Below are 17177 nucleotides of genomic sequence, written 5' to 3' on the forward strand. Positions count from 1 at the left end.
GCGATGGCGCAGAGAGGTCAGTGCTGGGAATGAGGGAAAAATAAGATATTTTCAGATTGCGTCACAAGCAAACACTCAACAGATGACTTGCTGTGGAGACGGATGCTCCTGCTTTCATCCTCTACATTTCATTCATTAACGTCCAGCACTGAACACCGCGCAGCCGGTAAATGTCGTCACGGTGAGGCAAACCGGAGCTTTTTCTATTTCGATGACAGGCGAGCACACGGCTGCAGAGTGCGTCCCGGGTCGTGTCCTTTCATACGGACTAGTTCGTCTCATCTCTAGAAACGGGCTGAAGGAACCTTTTACTTCCTAAAAGGTAGAATTACCAGGAACCTCTTGGTGGGAACACAGCGCAGGTTCCAAAGGATTCAGGTTGGATTCGACATTTAGAATTCAATAAAAATGCTCTCAAACCTCCCAGAAGTCACTAGTACATCACTAATACATCACTAGTTTGAAACTATCAGTGAGGAAGGAAGGACTTAACACACGAACTGGTGCAGCCCAATTCAATTTTCAATTCGGGGTCATTATTGAAAAGTCATGGAATTCCACATCGGGGGGGGGGGGGGGGGGGGGGTCACAGGGGAAGTGGTGCAATACGGCAGAGTGGAGAGACTGATGGGAGTAAACGAGTGTGGAATAAACAGAATGAGGTGAAGGATGGAGAAGCAGGAGATGGAGAAGCAGGAGAGGTGAGCGAAGGGAGTCAAGGAGCGAGAAGTAATAACGCCGCGGGGGGAGAGGATGAACACAACAAGGAGGTGCAATGCTGTTAAAAGGGGGGGGGGCACTTTTAAGATGAGCAGCAGAGAAATCAAAGAGCTCTTTGTAACAAGTCCCAAGGTTGGATGTGGCGATTTGTGAATAAGATGCGTCTATTTGTGTGTGTGTGTGTGTTTGTTGATGCCTGCCTGCAGGATGTGGACGCCTCGGAGATCAAAGTCCAAGTGTGTGTGTACGCCTTCGACCTCCTCTATCTCAACGGAGAGGTAAGACCTGCTGCTGATGAGAATATTACCCAGAGATCTCTCTCAAACACTCCTTTTGTCATTTGAACCCAGTGATTCCAACAACGTCCCTGAATGCCAATGACTGTTCTACTGGAGGCCGTAACCAGATGATTGTGACGCTCATTGTAATTCTAGCGTGTGTGTGTTTTGGGATTTAGTGTGTGTGTGTGTGTGTGTGATTCCAACCAAATATGACACAATTTTTAAGCTAATTTCGTAAAAGTCAGCCGAAGAAAGATGCAAATCAGCCAACGCTGCCATCAGCCGATGCTCTGCGAGTATTCCCAAGTGGACGGAGTTAAAAGAGCACCAGTGACTCTGTAGTTGTGCAATTTCATTGCTGCTTCCCACCTAATGTGGCATTTATATAAATGTTATGAATTCATTTCTCTCTGGATGTACTTTCTCTTTTTTTTTATTCATGAATTCATTCATTTGAATGTGATTGGTTGCCTCTCTTTTCTGGACGTGTTCTCTGTTCGCTCGACTGTCGGCCTGCGGCCGAAGCCTCCGTGCCGATCATTAGCGGCTGCTAGCCGGACCACAGAAATGTCCGTGGTCCTGTTGTACTTTTGTAGACCACGTATAAGTACTTACATCTGAGTCCTTGCAGGTACTAAGTCCCGATATGATGACTAAATTAAAAAAAAACATTAAAAACTGCATTCGAATTGATTTAGAATTTGAGTGTTTATGAAGCCTGGAGCTATTCGGTGCAGCCTCAGTTGAAAGTAAACAGTTTTAAGGCAAAATGAAAATAAAAGGTATTTTCTGTCGAGCTGGCCCAGCTTGACTATTAAAGACAACACACACACACACACACACACACACCAGCTGCATGTGATGCGTTAAGAATCACACACCCGTTGTGTTTCCAGCGTTGCTGCTTCTCAGCGCCAGCTAGCATTTAGCAGCTAGCAATGTTTCCCTCAGCAGTCGGTGGAGACCAAAGCGGAGCTAAAAGAAAAGTGAATAGATTTACATTGACCTCAAGGCCGATACACAACTCTCCAAAAAATGCTGACCGTGGTGGATTTGTTTCCCCATATCAACATTATAAGGAAGCGTGTGGTTTTCCTAACGTTGATCAGTGAGATGTGAATGGAGCATCGGCGTTGGCCTATATTCAGTAAAACATCTGGTTGCCCTTAATGGGCAGTTATTATGAGTTTTGTTGGGCGGTGATGAAAAACGATAGTCTAAACCCTTTTATAGCTCCAAAAACAAAACGACAACAAAACAACCCATCTGTAGTGACAATCTGCAATCTTTGTCGGCAACAAGAGAATGCGATCGTGGCGTCTTTTTGTGGTCTCCTGATCCCAGCGAGACTCGCAGACGTGATGCAATCTCAACCGTGATCCATTGCACCCAAAACCAAGAGTGTGTGTGTGTGTGTGTGTGTGTGTGTGTGTGTGTGTGAGAGAGATATGGTATTTCATCCTTGTCATTGCAATGCTCCAAGCTATGAAGAGGAAACGGTTGTTATGATCTGTCTGTTTTTTGTGTGTGTGTAGTCGCTGGTGAAACAGCCGTTGTGTCGGCGTCGGGCTCTGCTGAAAGAAAGTTTCTCAGAAGTGGAAGGAGAGTTTGTGTTTGCACGATCCATCGACTCCGACAACACAGACGCCATCGCAGAGTTCCTGGAGCAGTCTGTCCGAGGTGTGTGTGTGGGGGGAGATGCAGCTTCTTATTTGTTTTCCTTCCTGCTGTCCCCCGTGTGTCTTGAATCTCTTTGTTTCTGGGTGTGTTACATGCAAGTTACATTTCAGGTGTGCGGTTGTATTTTTGCTGCTTCTTTGTTTGACCTGTATGTTGGTTGTGTTATTGTGTGTGTGTGTTTTTGCAAACCAGAGACACAACTTGTGAGTTGTGTAATTGGGTTTTCTAGTGTTGTGTCCACAGACTTTGTCTACTGTCTCCTGTGTCATGAACCTTGTGTGTGTGTGTGTGCGTGTTTGTGTCTCAGATGGAGACAAAGACCTTCCATGTATCTAAAAGATAATCTGTTAATTTCCTTTCTACACAACTAGAATCGTGTTTGGTGTATTAATGTGTGTGTGTGTGTGTGTATATAGACTCCTGCGAGGGTCTAATGGTGAAGACTCTGGAGAAAGATGCCACATATGAAATTGCCAAGCGCTCTCACAACTGGCTCAAGGTGTGTGTGTGTGTGTGTGTGACACAACTAAAAAGCATCTGTCCTCAAATACAAACACGTGAGCCCACATTTATGCATCTCTGACTGAATTAATTTACTTCGGTTGTAAAATATTCCATTGTTTCACTATTCTTCATAATTTAGTGTCAAACAATAAAAGCTGATTTCATATTTCTGCAGGACAAAGAGGAATTTAGCTCGTCAACATTTTCCGTCTTTATTCAAGAGCTCTGACAGTTCTCAGTGTTGATGAAATTACATTTAATTGTGCTCTCTGGCATTTAATGAATGCAGTAATGCTATGATGTATTGCATCCTTATGAAAGCTGTAGTTGTATCTGTCACATTCGGCCGTGTCCTCCCTCAGCTGAAGAAGGACTACCTGGACGGCGTCGGCGACACGGTCGACCTGTGTGTGATCGGCGCCTACCTGGGGAAAGGCAAGCGGGCGGGCACCTACGGGGGCTTCCTGCTGGCCTGCTACGACGAGGACAACGAGGAGTTCCAGTCCGTCTGTAAGGTGGGTGTCTGTACGGTCCGTGTGTTACGATGCAGCGCGCGGGCTCAGGGTTTCTTCCACTGATGATACTTTTACACACGTGTGTTAGACCTGCAGCGTCTTGTCCGTTCTAGAGTCGTCCGGCCCAAAGAACCCGAGTTAAACGTCTCCATAGAAACCGTTCTCATATTTCTGGCCTGGACACGGACGTCAACATTTTCGGGCAGCATTCGAATCGTGAAGTTCAAAATGTTAATCTATGTTGTTTAGTTTTGCCCTCTGGCAGTTCATGTGTTTAAACACGCAACCTTTTGGTGAGGCAACACCAATCTTCAGCTCCCACCATATTGAACGTGTCGTAGCACCGCCAGCGTTCTGACAACCCGCTTGTTCTCTTTCGTTTAATAAGCGTTCCCGATCTCTGTCTTCAGGAGGTGTATGGTGTCGATAGGGTTGTGTTTTCTGTTTATAAAGTGTGTGTGTGCTGCGGGGTGTTTGAGTACAAACACAACCGAAACACTCTGCACAGACATCCAGGGAGTGTTTGTGCTTTTGAACTGTCACTTTTCCCCTCAAATCTGAGTCGGAGGAAAATCTTTGTGTGTGTAGGCGTGACTGGGTGCAGCTTAGGGTAAGTGGTAAGCGTGTATCGGAGCATGCGTGACCGTGTGTGTGTGTGTGTGTTTGAGATAATAAGAGCGTGAACAAGCAGCAGTATGACTTCACCACAGAGCATACGTTCTGTCTCTTCTTTGTCCTGTAAAAACCTTCCATCTCCCGTTTTTTCTTCTCCTTCTGTAACTTTTGCGTCTTTATCCGTGGAAAGGGGATTCAGCGAGCAGCGCCGCCCGCTTCACTTTCATGTACTTGCACACATTCACACCGGTACGGCCGCAGCTGTTCTCCACCGGAGCCGGTAGGAAGTCAAAGCGTCCGTCAGATTAAACCCGCGTTCACTTTGCGGGCGGCGCCGCTGGACTTTGCCCGTTCGCAGCCATGTCTTCGATAAATAGAACCTCGTCGGAGAATGTTTTCACACTTGAGATGACCATCCCGTGTGAATGAGGCGGAGGATGGATGTCGTGCTTAGAGTACACAACAGAAGACATTTACTTGCTGTGTGTGATGAAGAGCTCCTGTCTATTGACTCTTATTGATTTTCATCTTCCTTTGCTCGCACAGCTGCTTGAGAAACCTTCACTTTTCACATATTCTTCAAACCGAGAGGTTCTATTTCTAACAGTTGCACCTCTGACCGAGCAGCACAATGGAAGCACTCGGTCCAATCACACCAGCTTTTATTATTGTGTTGTTCACACTCTCCGCTCTGATCTGGGCCACATGAAGATGGAGGCTTTCCCGTCTGATCTCTGTTGTGTTTGGAGAAGTTGGCAGTTCCACTTTGTGCTTTCTTAAGGTGACCTTGGTGCATCACCTCCCCCATACGCAGCAACTTTTTGTCCTAGCAAAGTGACGTACATGTAGCACACAGTCTCTGCTTCTCTTTCACTTTTCAAAGTCAGCCTTGAAACACCCCCCCCCCCCCCCCCACTCTTGTCGTCCTTGACACGGTAAACTTGATCAACCCTCAGTCTGAGAGGCGTCTCTGTAGCTGAAAGCAGAGTTTAACCCACTTCGCCTTTTCCCAAAAGTAATCTCAACGATGCGTCCTGCTGAAGTGTCCTTGAGCGAGATCCTCGAGCAGCAGCAGTGAAGTTCACGGCGAATAAGAGGAATACTAATAAAACCAAAAAGACAATCCGGTTACGGTCCCAGCATCAAATAGTTGTTTGGACTCTCGCCATGACTTCACGTTTTACAGCCGCTTATTGTGTTCGGTTTGCTCAGGCGTCATAAAAGGCTCATATTTGGTTATTACTGCTGACAAAGTGTGATATTAAAGACAGAGGAACATCAGATCCCAGTATCTTCACCTAAACATAATGCATTTTTATGTTTATCTTTGCAATATTTTTCAATCTCACATCAAGGCTAATCTTGTTCCGCTGCGCTGCGCTGCTTGCTGTTGTGTCCTGCTGCCCGCTGTGAAATGTCTGCTGTCTCACTGTGAGGCAGTGTGTGTGTATATCAGAGTGTGTGTGTGTGTGTGTGTGTGTGTGTGTGTGTGTGTGTGGGTCTTATCTGCCTTCGTCTCTTCCAGATCGGGACAGGCTTCAAGGATGAAGATCTGGAGCAGCATTACAAGTTCTTGCAGGTAATGCGACACAGCGAGCACGAACCGGCTCTACAAATCACACCTCCACACTTGTTGTCCCACTAGTGTCTGCTAATGCGAACATGCCATCCTTCGCCGACAAGGAATTAGAAAAAGATAGAAAGCGTGGCTTTGAGCTGCAGGTGTTTTGCTTCCTCGCGGGAAAAACATTGGCGGCCGGAGATCCTGAAGTGCTTGTTTCACCAACAAATAATACAAAAAGTATCTGTCTGGAGGAGCTGTGCAGCGCTGAAGTTGGGTAATGAATTGCTTTTTCAATTCACATTTGAAGAGGTTGGTTCCAGAGCAGCAGCAGCTGAAGAAATTAACAACTGCTCCCCGAAAGCGATCGCTGCTGTGAGAGTCGGCATTCGTTTGGGTGCTGGCGTCGACTTTAGACCCGCTTCTACAGAAATAAGAGCAGCTTTTCAAAATGCCGCCGTCTGTTTAGGAGAAACTAAACCGTGAGATAATATTCACCGTAGAAAGCGGCTGCACGCCGCCGTGTGCTGGAGTGAGAAGTAATACCTCAAAGGTTAAGGGTTTAGACTCCGTGGTACAAACTGCTGCAGAGAGCAGAATCACGGTGGAACAGTGATTGAGAAGGCTGGTGGAACCCGGACCAATCCAGCCGGTTCTGTAGTGCTTTGTAATGAGGCCCTCCGTCTGAAGGTGATGGATGGTGAATTAAGGCTGCTGGTGTGGTCGGGCTGCAGAGCTGCAGGCCGAGCGGGAGTCCAGACACGGAGACGATGGACTCTGTTCACGCTCCTCCGGGTGGCGAGCTGCTGGAACGAGAGGCGTTTCCTTTTGTTCTCACCTCGTGTGACACTTTCCTCCATTTACTGCCTTTGTCTCGACTAAAGTATTAATCTAGACGGGAGATCTAAACTCCCTTATTGACGCTAACGCGGTGGTGAATAATTCAAATACAAATGTTCATTGAGTCCTTTAAGTGGCTTCTACTGAGGGATTTGCTCTCGCTGTTATAGAGCCTCCAGTTTATCCACTAAACATGAAGTCAAACTTCTTCCCGCTGCACCGTCTGCAAACAACGACACCTGTACTTGATAATAATCATCCCCTTGAAGGGCTCTCTGTACGTGTGCCCTCAGGATGGATGCTTCTGTGCTCGGAGGTGTAAAACGACACAAATATTTGCATCTAAGTGAAGCGGCTCCTACACGTCCCACTGATCTCGGAGGTGGAATTGCCTCGTTATATTTCATAGCCATCAAGACCTGATTTCAGCTGCTGCCCGAGCTGCCAGGTAAAGCATAATATTTGGCGTGTCGATCGGCAGCAGCGTTTTTGTACCCGGCTCATTGTAATTCACCCTGTACCAGAGTGTCACTTGAATGCCTACAGTGTGAATAATGTGGCGCTGGAGCCCTCTTCTCCTGGCATTACTTAACTGTGACCCAGTTCCGTGGACACTGCCGCAGTCTAGTTAACGCTGCACCGTTCCCGGAGCCGCATTAGCTGGAGCGGTTGTTTCACTGCAAAACCACACGGGCATCATTGTGTGAATGTGTGACACCTACGCTGACGGAGAGATTGCTCGTGTCAGAGTATTTATTTTTTTAAAGGCACTGTTGAATATTGTTTTCACAGTTTGGGGGGGGGTGGATGCTTGAGCTCAGCTGCAAGGTTATTTGTGATTTCTATCCTAAGAGGTGAATATCGGGTAACGCAAGCGTGCACATCGAGGTGTTTGTGAGCCGGATCTTTCATGTGGGTGCCTGGTAATGTGGTTTGGAAGTCGCCCTCTCGTGTTGGCCCTCAGGCGGGCAGGTGTGGTGCGAGTGTTGAGACGCCGTCTCTTGGGACGTGATTGTGAGGCGGCGCCGTCTCTTTATCAAGCTCTCTGAATACGTTGCCCTATTTTATTTTATCTGTGTTTTTATTGTTTAAACTGGTTCATGTCGTCATCAATTGAAAATGTTTCCGTTTTTTTGCAGTTAATTTGTCACAATCAACATGTGATTTAATTATGGTCACGTCCTTATCCGTTTGTTTTTCTTCAGGAGCACATTCTGCCTAAACCCCGAGCCTATTACCGCATCGACCCGTCGGCGGAGCCCGACGTGTGGCTGGACGCCGTGCAGGTCTGGGAGGTGAAGTGCGCCGACCTGTCGCTGTCGCCCGTCTACAAGGCCGCCATGGGACTGGTCAGTTCAGCCCGTTTTCTCCCGCCTCCCCTCACGCATCGCCGCTGGTAGAAACCCGCTCGTCCACGGTCTGTCGCCCACAGTGAAAAGTCACAATTAGCGCCTCTTAATTGAGTTATTCAGACAAAGTTGCACAAGATGCTGGATTTAATGGAACCGATTCTTGTTTATGACCCGCTGCGCATTCGACTCGCAGTCCCACAGAGCTCAGAACAGGAACAGTTCTACTCATTGTGACTGTAGTTCAAGCAAAAGGGCACAGAGATGGACGGACTCCATCCATCTGAACACACAAAACATTTTGCTCATTTTGACTGTTTTTAGGTAAAAATATATATAATCGCGGTTCAAAGGTACAACTTGATGTGAGATAAGTGGACGAGTTGTAACCAAATATTATTATTATTATTATTGTTGTTATTATCATTAGTCAGAGGATGAGAAGTATCGACGATCAGCGTTTTGTCCACCTCCAGGTGAGTTCAGATCATTTTTGAGGCTCTAAACGTCTTTTCCCTCCAGAAAACAAGAGACTCCAGAAGTCAACGGCTTCTAATCATCTCCGCAATCATACCAAACAATTCACAATTAATCACAATTTGCTCATCAGGCCCCTCTTTTTAAGAGCGGCTTTAACCGGTAAGTGTGCGTGTCGCTCTCAGCCAACGTGTCAAGTCAGCAGATTTTTGGCTGTAATGAGGCTGTTTTAAGCCCACAGCTGCTGCCAGTCCCCCCCCCTAACACTTCATAACGCTTCACTGATTAGTTTGGTTATCGTTCTGCGGTTATTTGACACCTCCAGCATTCTCATAACATGTACTTTATTTATGAATCACATTCAGCATTTTAGCCTTCAGGTTATTTAAAAGAAGGGATAAATGTAATGAGTCCGTATTGAAAGGTAATCAGAGAATTTAAGAGGCGCTTAATTGAAGTAGGACAAGAGGTTAAAAAGAAATTAGGATTCAACCGTTGGTGTTTTAAACCAGTAGGGATTTAAAAGCTCTCAGAAGGTAATAAATGCGTTTCGGGGTTACACTCTGCAGCAGAGGAACAAAGAGGAACAGCTCGCATGCTCCAGTGGTTTCCTGTCTCTGACTCTGACTCTTTGCCCTCAGGTGGATCCAGAGAAGGGCATTTCTCTGAGGTTCCCTCGCTTCCTTCGGATCAGAGACGACAAGAAGGCCGAGGACGCCACGACTGGAGCTCAGGTACGTCGGCTCACCTGCAGTGGGAGGGGCCTGAGGAACAGGGCTGTGAAAGCAGCGACGTATCGGAACATGTCGGACACGAGCATCAAATACCACCTGTAGAGCGTCAGAAGGGCAAACATGTCGGCCGTGTTCCATGTACATATACATGACGCCCACCTCCTTCCAATACAACAACTCGTTTGTGTTATACTTAGTTATGAGGATCACTCATCACGTGACGAGTGGACGATGGGGGAGCATTTGGTGTCAAAGCAAAACACCACCGCTAGGACGAGCTTTTTAGAAATACATTGATATCCTGCCACCGATTCACGTGGCGGCCTCCCGCTGCACGGAGAGCAGCGCTATAGAACAGGCGGGTAAAGCTCTGCACTCTGGGTAATATATATTGTGCGGCATTCTACAGCTCGGTAGAGATCAGCGGCACCTTCGCTCAACTACCCAACTACGAGCAGCGCTGTGATTCTATTCCCCATGAAGCGTCTACGTCCCTGCTGGCTCTGATCTCAGCTCTTCATAGGAACCAAAGACGTGAATTCACTTTGAATGATTTCAGATGTTGTTATTCGCTGCTCTCTAACCCGCGTGCCGAACCACCAGCACATCATGTTTTTATGATTTATCATTTTATGGTATGTGTCCGGTGTCAATAAGTACTGAAGCATGTTCCTGTTCTACCTGCAGCGATTAAATGCCTCAAGATGTCGGCTTGTGACCCAAAGTAGGAAAAACAATCTGTAACTGAAGCTGCGTCAGCAGACAGACGAAACGTTTCGCTTGGTTTTCAGCGTTCAACACTTTGTCTGCGTGTTTGATTCTCTACTAATAAATGTAAGACGCGTTCTCCGGCGTCGGGAGCTACAAAACTCTGACAACCGACGGCAGATATCACACAACTGCTGCTCGTTGTTTAAAGGCCCCCAGACATCCAGGTAGTATTGTTCTAAACAGCTGTGACTTTCATAAGGTCTGAGTCGTATTATAATGTCAACTTTCACTGACTGGAATAAACAGCCATCTGTTAACCGTGGAGTTGAGATTTGCGCTCGTTACGGCGGGAGTCGGGTCGGAACATCGGCTGCATCTCGATGACGCTTCTATCGGTCGTGTTGTTGACGGGACGCTCGCTCTCTGGGGTTCAGCAGACCGTTTAAAAGACACCTGACCTGCAAGTCAGAGGGAATGAAGGAGAACTCTGAGTCTGACCGGGTCGGAGTAAATGCTTTACCTTTTGTCCCGTTTCATTGTTTGCTGCTGCTGCACTGATGCTGCTTATTCGAGGTGGATCCCGCTATTCACACATTATTCATCGTCTCCCCCCCCCCCCCCCCCCCCTCGCTTCAAACCCTGTTGAGCTCAACTGAACACAACCTCCGTCTCCCAGTCAGCAGCTGGGAGTCACCGACTTCAAAGCTCTGGTTATGAATAATCAAACTGTTATTTTTAGCTTTCCCTCTTAATGTCACTGACCTGACTTCATGGTCTTCTCCTCTTCCCGTCGCTCTTTTTCCCTCCTTCCCTCTCTCTTCCTCCATCTCTGTCCATCTCTCTGCAGATTGCTGATTTGTACAAGAAGCAGCAGCAGATTCAGAATCAGGGGGAGAAAGCCGACCCGGAGGACTACTACTGATCATCTGTGGTCATCGGCGGTGAATAACGATGAACCGCGATTTCAAAAAATAATTGTAAATAGCTTCTTTCTTTATGTAATGTCGAATGGAAATAAAGGCGCTTGCCAGTTTTAAGCACCCTGCCGTTGTTGTGTTCATTGATTCATGGAAGCAGCCGTCTTTTTCACAGCCAAAGTTGCGTAAACATCTCGCCACGTACTGCGCACATGAATTCCAAAAACCCAAATCGACTCAGTAGTTGGAGCATACCTGCTGGTAACAGATTGCTATCAAAAATTTGCTCTGGGGGGGGGGGGTTGAGAGCCAAGGACGCCGGTTATTACTTGTGAGGGTTTTCTGCACGGTGATGTCATGTGGGGGGATGTGAGTGAGCTTTGGTCACACGGACAAGAGCGCAAACACATCATTTGTTGACATTGACAAAAACGTGGGACATTTGGAGACTTCTGCAACAATTGCATTTTTCGGCAAATGGAAATAATTTGTTCTGAATGCAAAATAAAGAACTGCGTGAGATGAGCATAAAGCCGGCATGTCTGTAAAGGGGGAGACTCATTGAGATATCGTGCTGGTCTCCATCGGTTACTTTGTTATTGTGTGACTTGGATGAATTCAAACTAACCGATGAGGCAACGACCAGCAACTCCACTATCTGTGAGACTGTTTGTCAGCGGAGTCTGGTGACTTTGAAAGCAGCACAGATAACTGCTTCAGTTCCTCGTCGGAAAGAGTAAAGTCGTTGAAATGATGTAAATATTGCGCAGACGTGAACTGATACCGATTCCCTTTTGCTGTTGTCCACGGCAGCACGTGTCCCGTTTCTCTAAACTGGGGGCGTGGTCACCGCCATCTCCTGTGGATGATACACCGACTCGGCTTAAGTACCTCATACAACCCCACTTTAAAAAAAAAAAAGTCCAAACCATCCCTTTAAGTCCCGCCTCAAAGAGCCGCTGTTAAGGCTGTGGCATTTGATCCGTGTGGGATGTGGACCCGCTCATCAGTAATGCATCCCGCTGCTCCAGTGCAGCAGCGGGAAGCTGCACTGAACCCAATGAGATGCAGGGAAATATGTTGCAACCGTCGGTAGGACGGCATTCTTGTGGCTGCAGGGAGGCATGCTGTACAACAAGTGGGGCACTTTACAGCACCGTCTGCAGGATATTTGCATGTAAATGTCAGCCAGTTCTGTGGACACACACACACACACACACACACACACAGTATGTGGCATGTCACTGTTTACACATGCAGAGCGGTTTGTATTTCCTCTGCTATCTCTGTGTGCAAGTATGCACGCTGCCCGGCTGGTGGTGTGTGTGTGTGTGTGTGTGTGTGTGTGTGTGTGTGTGTGTGTGTGCGGGGGGGCTGAGTTTGAGAAGGACACCATTGTGGTACAGTAATAATGGAAATTCCAAATCCAGATCTGCCTGCCCTTTCTGTCTGCCACTGCTGTTGATGTGTTGCATTCTCTTTGTTGTTAATCCATATTAATTCACTTCCTCGTGTAGATTCAAAGGTGTTTCTTTCCCGGTTTGCTCTTGAAATATGTCTTTTCTCCTGCGGGCTACTTCGGGTACATCTGACGCTCATCACGAATACCACCGTCACATCTCGTCTCTTTCTCTTTTTATAGAAACAAGGGACCTCTGCTGGTGTTGCCAAAACAAATCTGAATTTCAAATGGCACTTGTCGGCTGTACTGTCGCTTTAGAAGTTGGCTACAGCGAGCGTGAGCAGGGATGGAAAAAGGCCGTATTGGAAATCAAACGGGCAGCAGAGCATGAAATATTGAAAATGCAAATACGTAATGAATTCAATTCCACTGTGTGTGTGTGTGTGTGTGCGTGTGTGTGTGCGTGCCTTTTGTTGTGAATTACTCTGAAGGTTGACTGCGGCGAGCGGTGTCTCCTAATTCGTATACGTGTGATGGTGTAAGTGGAGAGGAAGTCTCTGTGCACCTTTTGTGTTTTGACGGAGTGCCGGGACGGTACTGCATCAGTTTCCTCTTGTGTGTGTTTGTTTTTATCATCTCTGTGAAGATGTGTGTGTGTCTGGTTATCTGCCCGTGTGTGTGTGTGTGTGTGTGTGTGTGCCACTGATGTTTACCGAGGAGGGCAGCTGGAGCACATAACACGCCTGCAGGGCATTGCGGCGCAGTGGCCTCCATCTCCAGCGAGGTCCTCGGCCGTGTTCAAACAGCTGTGCTGTTAGTTCACATCAAGTCACCCGCTCACACCCGGGTCCCGCAGGGGGAGGTTGCATTTGCAAACCTCACCTGCTCGCCGCCTCTGTTGAGCTGTCCTTTGCTGCTCCATAAGCGGCTGGGGGCTTTGGGGTTGTGGAGTACGGTTTAGAAGAAGAAGACGCCGCCTCAGAAGTGATGTCTGGTGTTGTGACGGATGAAAGGCGAGCTGAAGATGGCTCCTCTGTGCTAAAACTCTCCCCGCTGTGTTCCTCTTAAAAGCTCTAGGAAGTGTCCCCTGAAGCAGCTTTTATGGATTACCTCCACCCGCAAAGACAAAAATGGGGGGCATCTATAAAGAATGCCAGGTTTCACCTTTCTCTGTCCTTTTGTGGTCCTCCCCCCCCCCCCCCCTGTTTCTCCCACATAAGCTATCTGTCTTGTTCACAATACCCCTTTCTCCACCCCGAGAACAATGCGTTTGTTCTCCTCCACCTCCTCCCCATCCCTCTCGCTCTGTCCCTCCATCCATTTGTTTGGTGCTCTCTGTGACATCTCTGCCATGCCAGGGCTACGAGGGAGAGAGGGAGGCACAGACCCGGCCATTGTGCCCCCCCGGCCGAAGCCACGGAATATCAATCGTGTTTTTCTTGAGCAGGAGGGCCGAGCGTTGGCCAGTAACCTTTCGGATTTGATGATGTCAGGCCCCCTCTTGTTTTGGGCCCCTTTATATGATTTCCCTCGTCCTCCAGTCTCCACTCTTAACGGGGGTATTATGTCCTCAACACGAGAGGCTGTGCAGACTGTGCAGAACTGTGTGACTCATCAGGGCTCTTCATCAGCTCAGTTCAACTCGTACAAGTTGTGTGCAGCTGTGCCAACGAGTCCTCCAAGTTAATTGAGAATACATTGTTTGTAAATGCCCTTCCGGAGCTCGTCGGTGGCTTCTACTGAGTGGTGAAGCTTTGGAGGAGATGGAACTTTATTCATCCTGCAGCAGTTGCAACACGAAGGCAGAAGAGTGCGAATGTAAAAGTCTTAAGATAACAGGGTTCGATTTAGGCAATGGAGACGAAGGCAATGCGAGTGTTAGCATGCTAACGAGAGAGAGAGAGAGGAAGGGGGGGACACACACCATGCATTGCGGCTGTGAGCGTGCGGCCATTTTCCTTCATAACCACCGACTGTATGAAGTATGGCCGCCGCCTCCGTGACGTGTAAAAACCCGTGCATTTGCTGAAACGGTGATTCTGTCGTCGGAGGTCTCGACTGCTCGTGTGTCGCAGTAAAGAGAGCTCACGAGTCGAATGCGTCCACGTTTTTGTTGACGTTCGCGGTTCCTGCAACAAGCTGCGTACAGCGAGCTCGTGCGGGTGACTGACCTCTGAACCCCCACAGCCCACACAAGTGGACTCCAGTGCCCCTTCATTGACACCGCCATGTGTTTATTTAGTCCTGAGAAATAATTTAAACATGAATCCATTCATTTTAGGCACTGGTTTTCATGCACTCTTTTCATGTTCAGGTGTTACAGCTGACTCAACATGAGGAAATCAATTTACATTCAAATTTTTATTTATAATTTTCCAATTACCTAAATGGCAAACAGCCCCCCCCCCCCCCGAGATTGAAGTACCCCCGCCTGGTTGGGGATCACTGCTCTTGAGATAATACATGTATGCAGACACATTCTGGTCATCACCTTTGTTGCACGTGTTTCTCTTCTTTTTTTTTTTTTTTGTCGGCAGGCTTTGAACCGCTGTCCTATTACAAAAAGCCCTCGATGGCTGCATATTTAATCCTGCCTTCTAGCCTCAACTTTTGACAGTTTTCTGGCCAATTGCATCGCCACGGCTCATTTGCCCTATTTGGTTATGGAAATGTTTCGCTTGATTATCCAACCCCCCCCCCCCCCCCGGCAGCACAAGTCGTTTACGAGCCCCACGCCGTGATTTGTTGATGGCGGTGCTCCCACACTTGTCAGTGCTCCGCTTTGGCCCCACTCCTGAGAGGCCTTGTGCTTAAGGGGGTAAGACTGCAGTGCACTCCATTGGATCGTTGTCGAGGGCCATTAGTGTCATGGCCTCCGTGTGAACCAGCCCCCCCCCCCCCCCCTCTGTCTTAACCGGGCAAGAAACCCTCCAGCCGCCCGTCTCTCCATTCACAGAAGCCCTCCACATTTCGAAGAAAAAAGACATTCCCCCTTCTGCACATCTGCCAACGCGGCTGCACTCAGAGCTGTGACAAACACACTCGACATTGCAGAGACATTCGACATGGACCGAGTTGACAAGAGCCCCGAACATCTGCAGCTCGGGATGCTTTCCCAGACTGCGATTATCCCCGGTCTTTTTGAATGTTCTCTCCTCTCGCTCTCTCTCTCTCCTGCCATTGGAAATAATTCCACGTCAAAGAAAACTACAATATCACAAGAAACATGTGCTCTGTAAATTCCTCCGAGTGTCTAATGACGCGCCCTCCGCCAAATGCAGCCGAGGCCGCCGGCAAGCCGTGAAAACCAGCTGGATGAGTTACGCGGACAGACAGTCGAGATGGTTTCATTCGCGCGGTGGCTGAGGCCGGAGGTACTCTGCGTATTCAGGCATCTCTAATAACACCAATTGATATGACGCCGCGTCCACCTCAACATCACCAAAGTGCAGCGGAGGACTCGTGTATGATTGAGCAAAAGAATCTCTCAATGGCTGTACGGATTGAGTCTGTTTCTCACTGGTACCTCTCTCCCCCGTGCTCCTCTACCTCCCCCCGCTGCATCATTTAGCTGCAGATAAGCGCTCCCTCTCCTACACCAGTGTGCTTATACCACTGCCAGCTGAAGGAGGGGGGAGGGGGGGCTCTATATGTGATACACTTTCTGTCTGCCAAAAGCTGAGCCACTGCCACCGTCACTCGGAGCGGAAGAGTTTTTGGGAGCGTGCCACATTCTGCACCTGCCAGGCTCATAAAGACCCCCCCCCCCCCCCCCCCTGTTCCTCTGGGGCCTGAAGGCAGGATCTGCCATGATTGTTAAGGATGTCGCGATTTAGACGTTGGAGCCAAAGCTGAGACAGCCGAGGCCGCCAACAAGTTGGCAGATGGTCCATTTCTGTTCAGCCGATCCGTCAGCGGGGGTATTTGAGGTGTTAAGATGAATGAGCGGTTTGCGATGCTTCACAAGTGGCGAGGAACCTTTTACGCCGCCGCCTCAAATGTGAGCAAATATGCGATCCTGCCGCTAAATGCTCGTCTCGGGCCAAGGGCCCGCTTCTTGCAAGAGGAGATCCTGGATAAGTCGGCTCAATAGAATGACAAAGTGAAGTGGACATCCTTGTCGAGTCCCTCCTTGTCTTTCGCTCTCATTATATATGCATTCCCAGGGGGGGGGTCCAATTACTAACTGATATGGTTTACACTTCACGTTGGGATTGTGTGTTTGCTGAAGCTGGAGGAGTACCGCGGCCCATTCATTTGTGCATGTATTCACTATTACGATGCCAGCGGCTAAACCAATGCATATTCATGACATGTGGCAGGATGATGGAACGAGACCTTTTAGAAAATGAGGCCTCTGCTGAAATTCCCCTGCAGCTCGTCTCGTTGTCTGCCCGCGTCCTGCCTCTGGATCCGTCTAGCGCCTCTGGTCCTGTCCCCATATCAACCCATCTATATATAGCAGGTCTCGCCCCGCTCGCTCGCCGTCTGTGTTACTGGAAAAAGCGAGGAGTGGGCGATGCATTTTTGAATACACTGCTTTGTCCCAAAAAGCAGGCGGGGAGGAAGAAAGCGCCATTGACAGGCGGGCGTACACCCGTCGGCCCCTGTCTCCCTCTCTCCCCATTGTCTCCAAGTGCTCGACGTCAGCAAACGACAGGAATCTGGAGAGAGGGAGGACGGAGAGCAAAGAGTCGGGGCTTTGTCCGGGGCCCCCGGTGAAAGTGCATGGAGAGGGGACGGAGGAGAGAGCACTGGGCTGACCCCTTCATCCCCTCCTCCTTCACTGTAAACCGGCCGAGACGGCCCCCCCACCGCTCCCTGTGTAATATTTACATACGAGTCAATCACATGCAGATTGTGTGCAGATG

General features: G+C 48.5%; 1 protein-coding gene across 1 annotated transcript in view; it reads left to right on the top strand.

Moving 5' to 3' along the window:
- Positions 1 to 11020, top strand: part of lig1 (ligase I, DNA, ATP-dependent) — a 32163-nt gene extending 21143 nt beyond the window's left edge. Inside the window, 8 exon segments of the mRNA XM_079285681.1 lie at positions 927 to 998; positions 2537 to 2681; positions 3098 to 3180; positions 3548 to 3700; positions 5841 to 5894; positions 7922 to 8065; positions 9184 to 9276; positions 10835 to 11020. Coding sequence (XP_079141807.1) covers positions 927 to 998; positions 2537 to 2681; positions 3098 to 3180; positions 3548 to 3700; positions 5841 to 5894; positions 7922 to 8065; positions 9184 to 9276; positions 10835 to 10909 — 819 coding nt within the window. The 3' untranslated portion in view covers positions 10910 to 11020.
- Positions 11021 to 17177: the final 6157 nt, after the last annotated feature.

Source organism: Melanostigma gelatinosum, assembly GCF_949748355.1.
Source record: "Melanostigma gelatinosum genome assembly, chromosome: 15".
NCBI lineage: Eukaryota > Metazoa > Chordata > Actinopteri > Perciformes > Zoarcidae > Melanostigma > Melanostigma gelatinosum.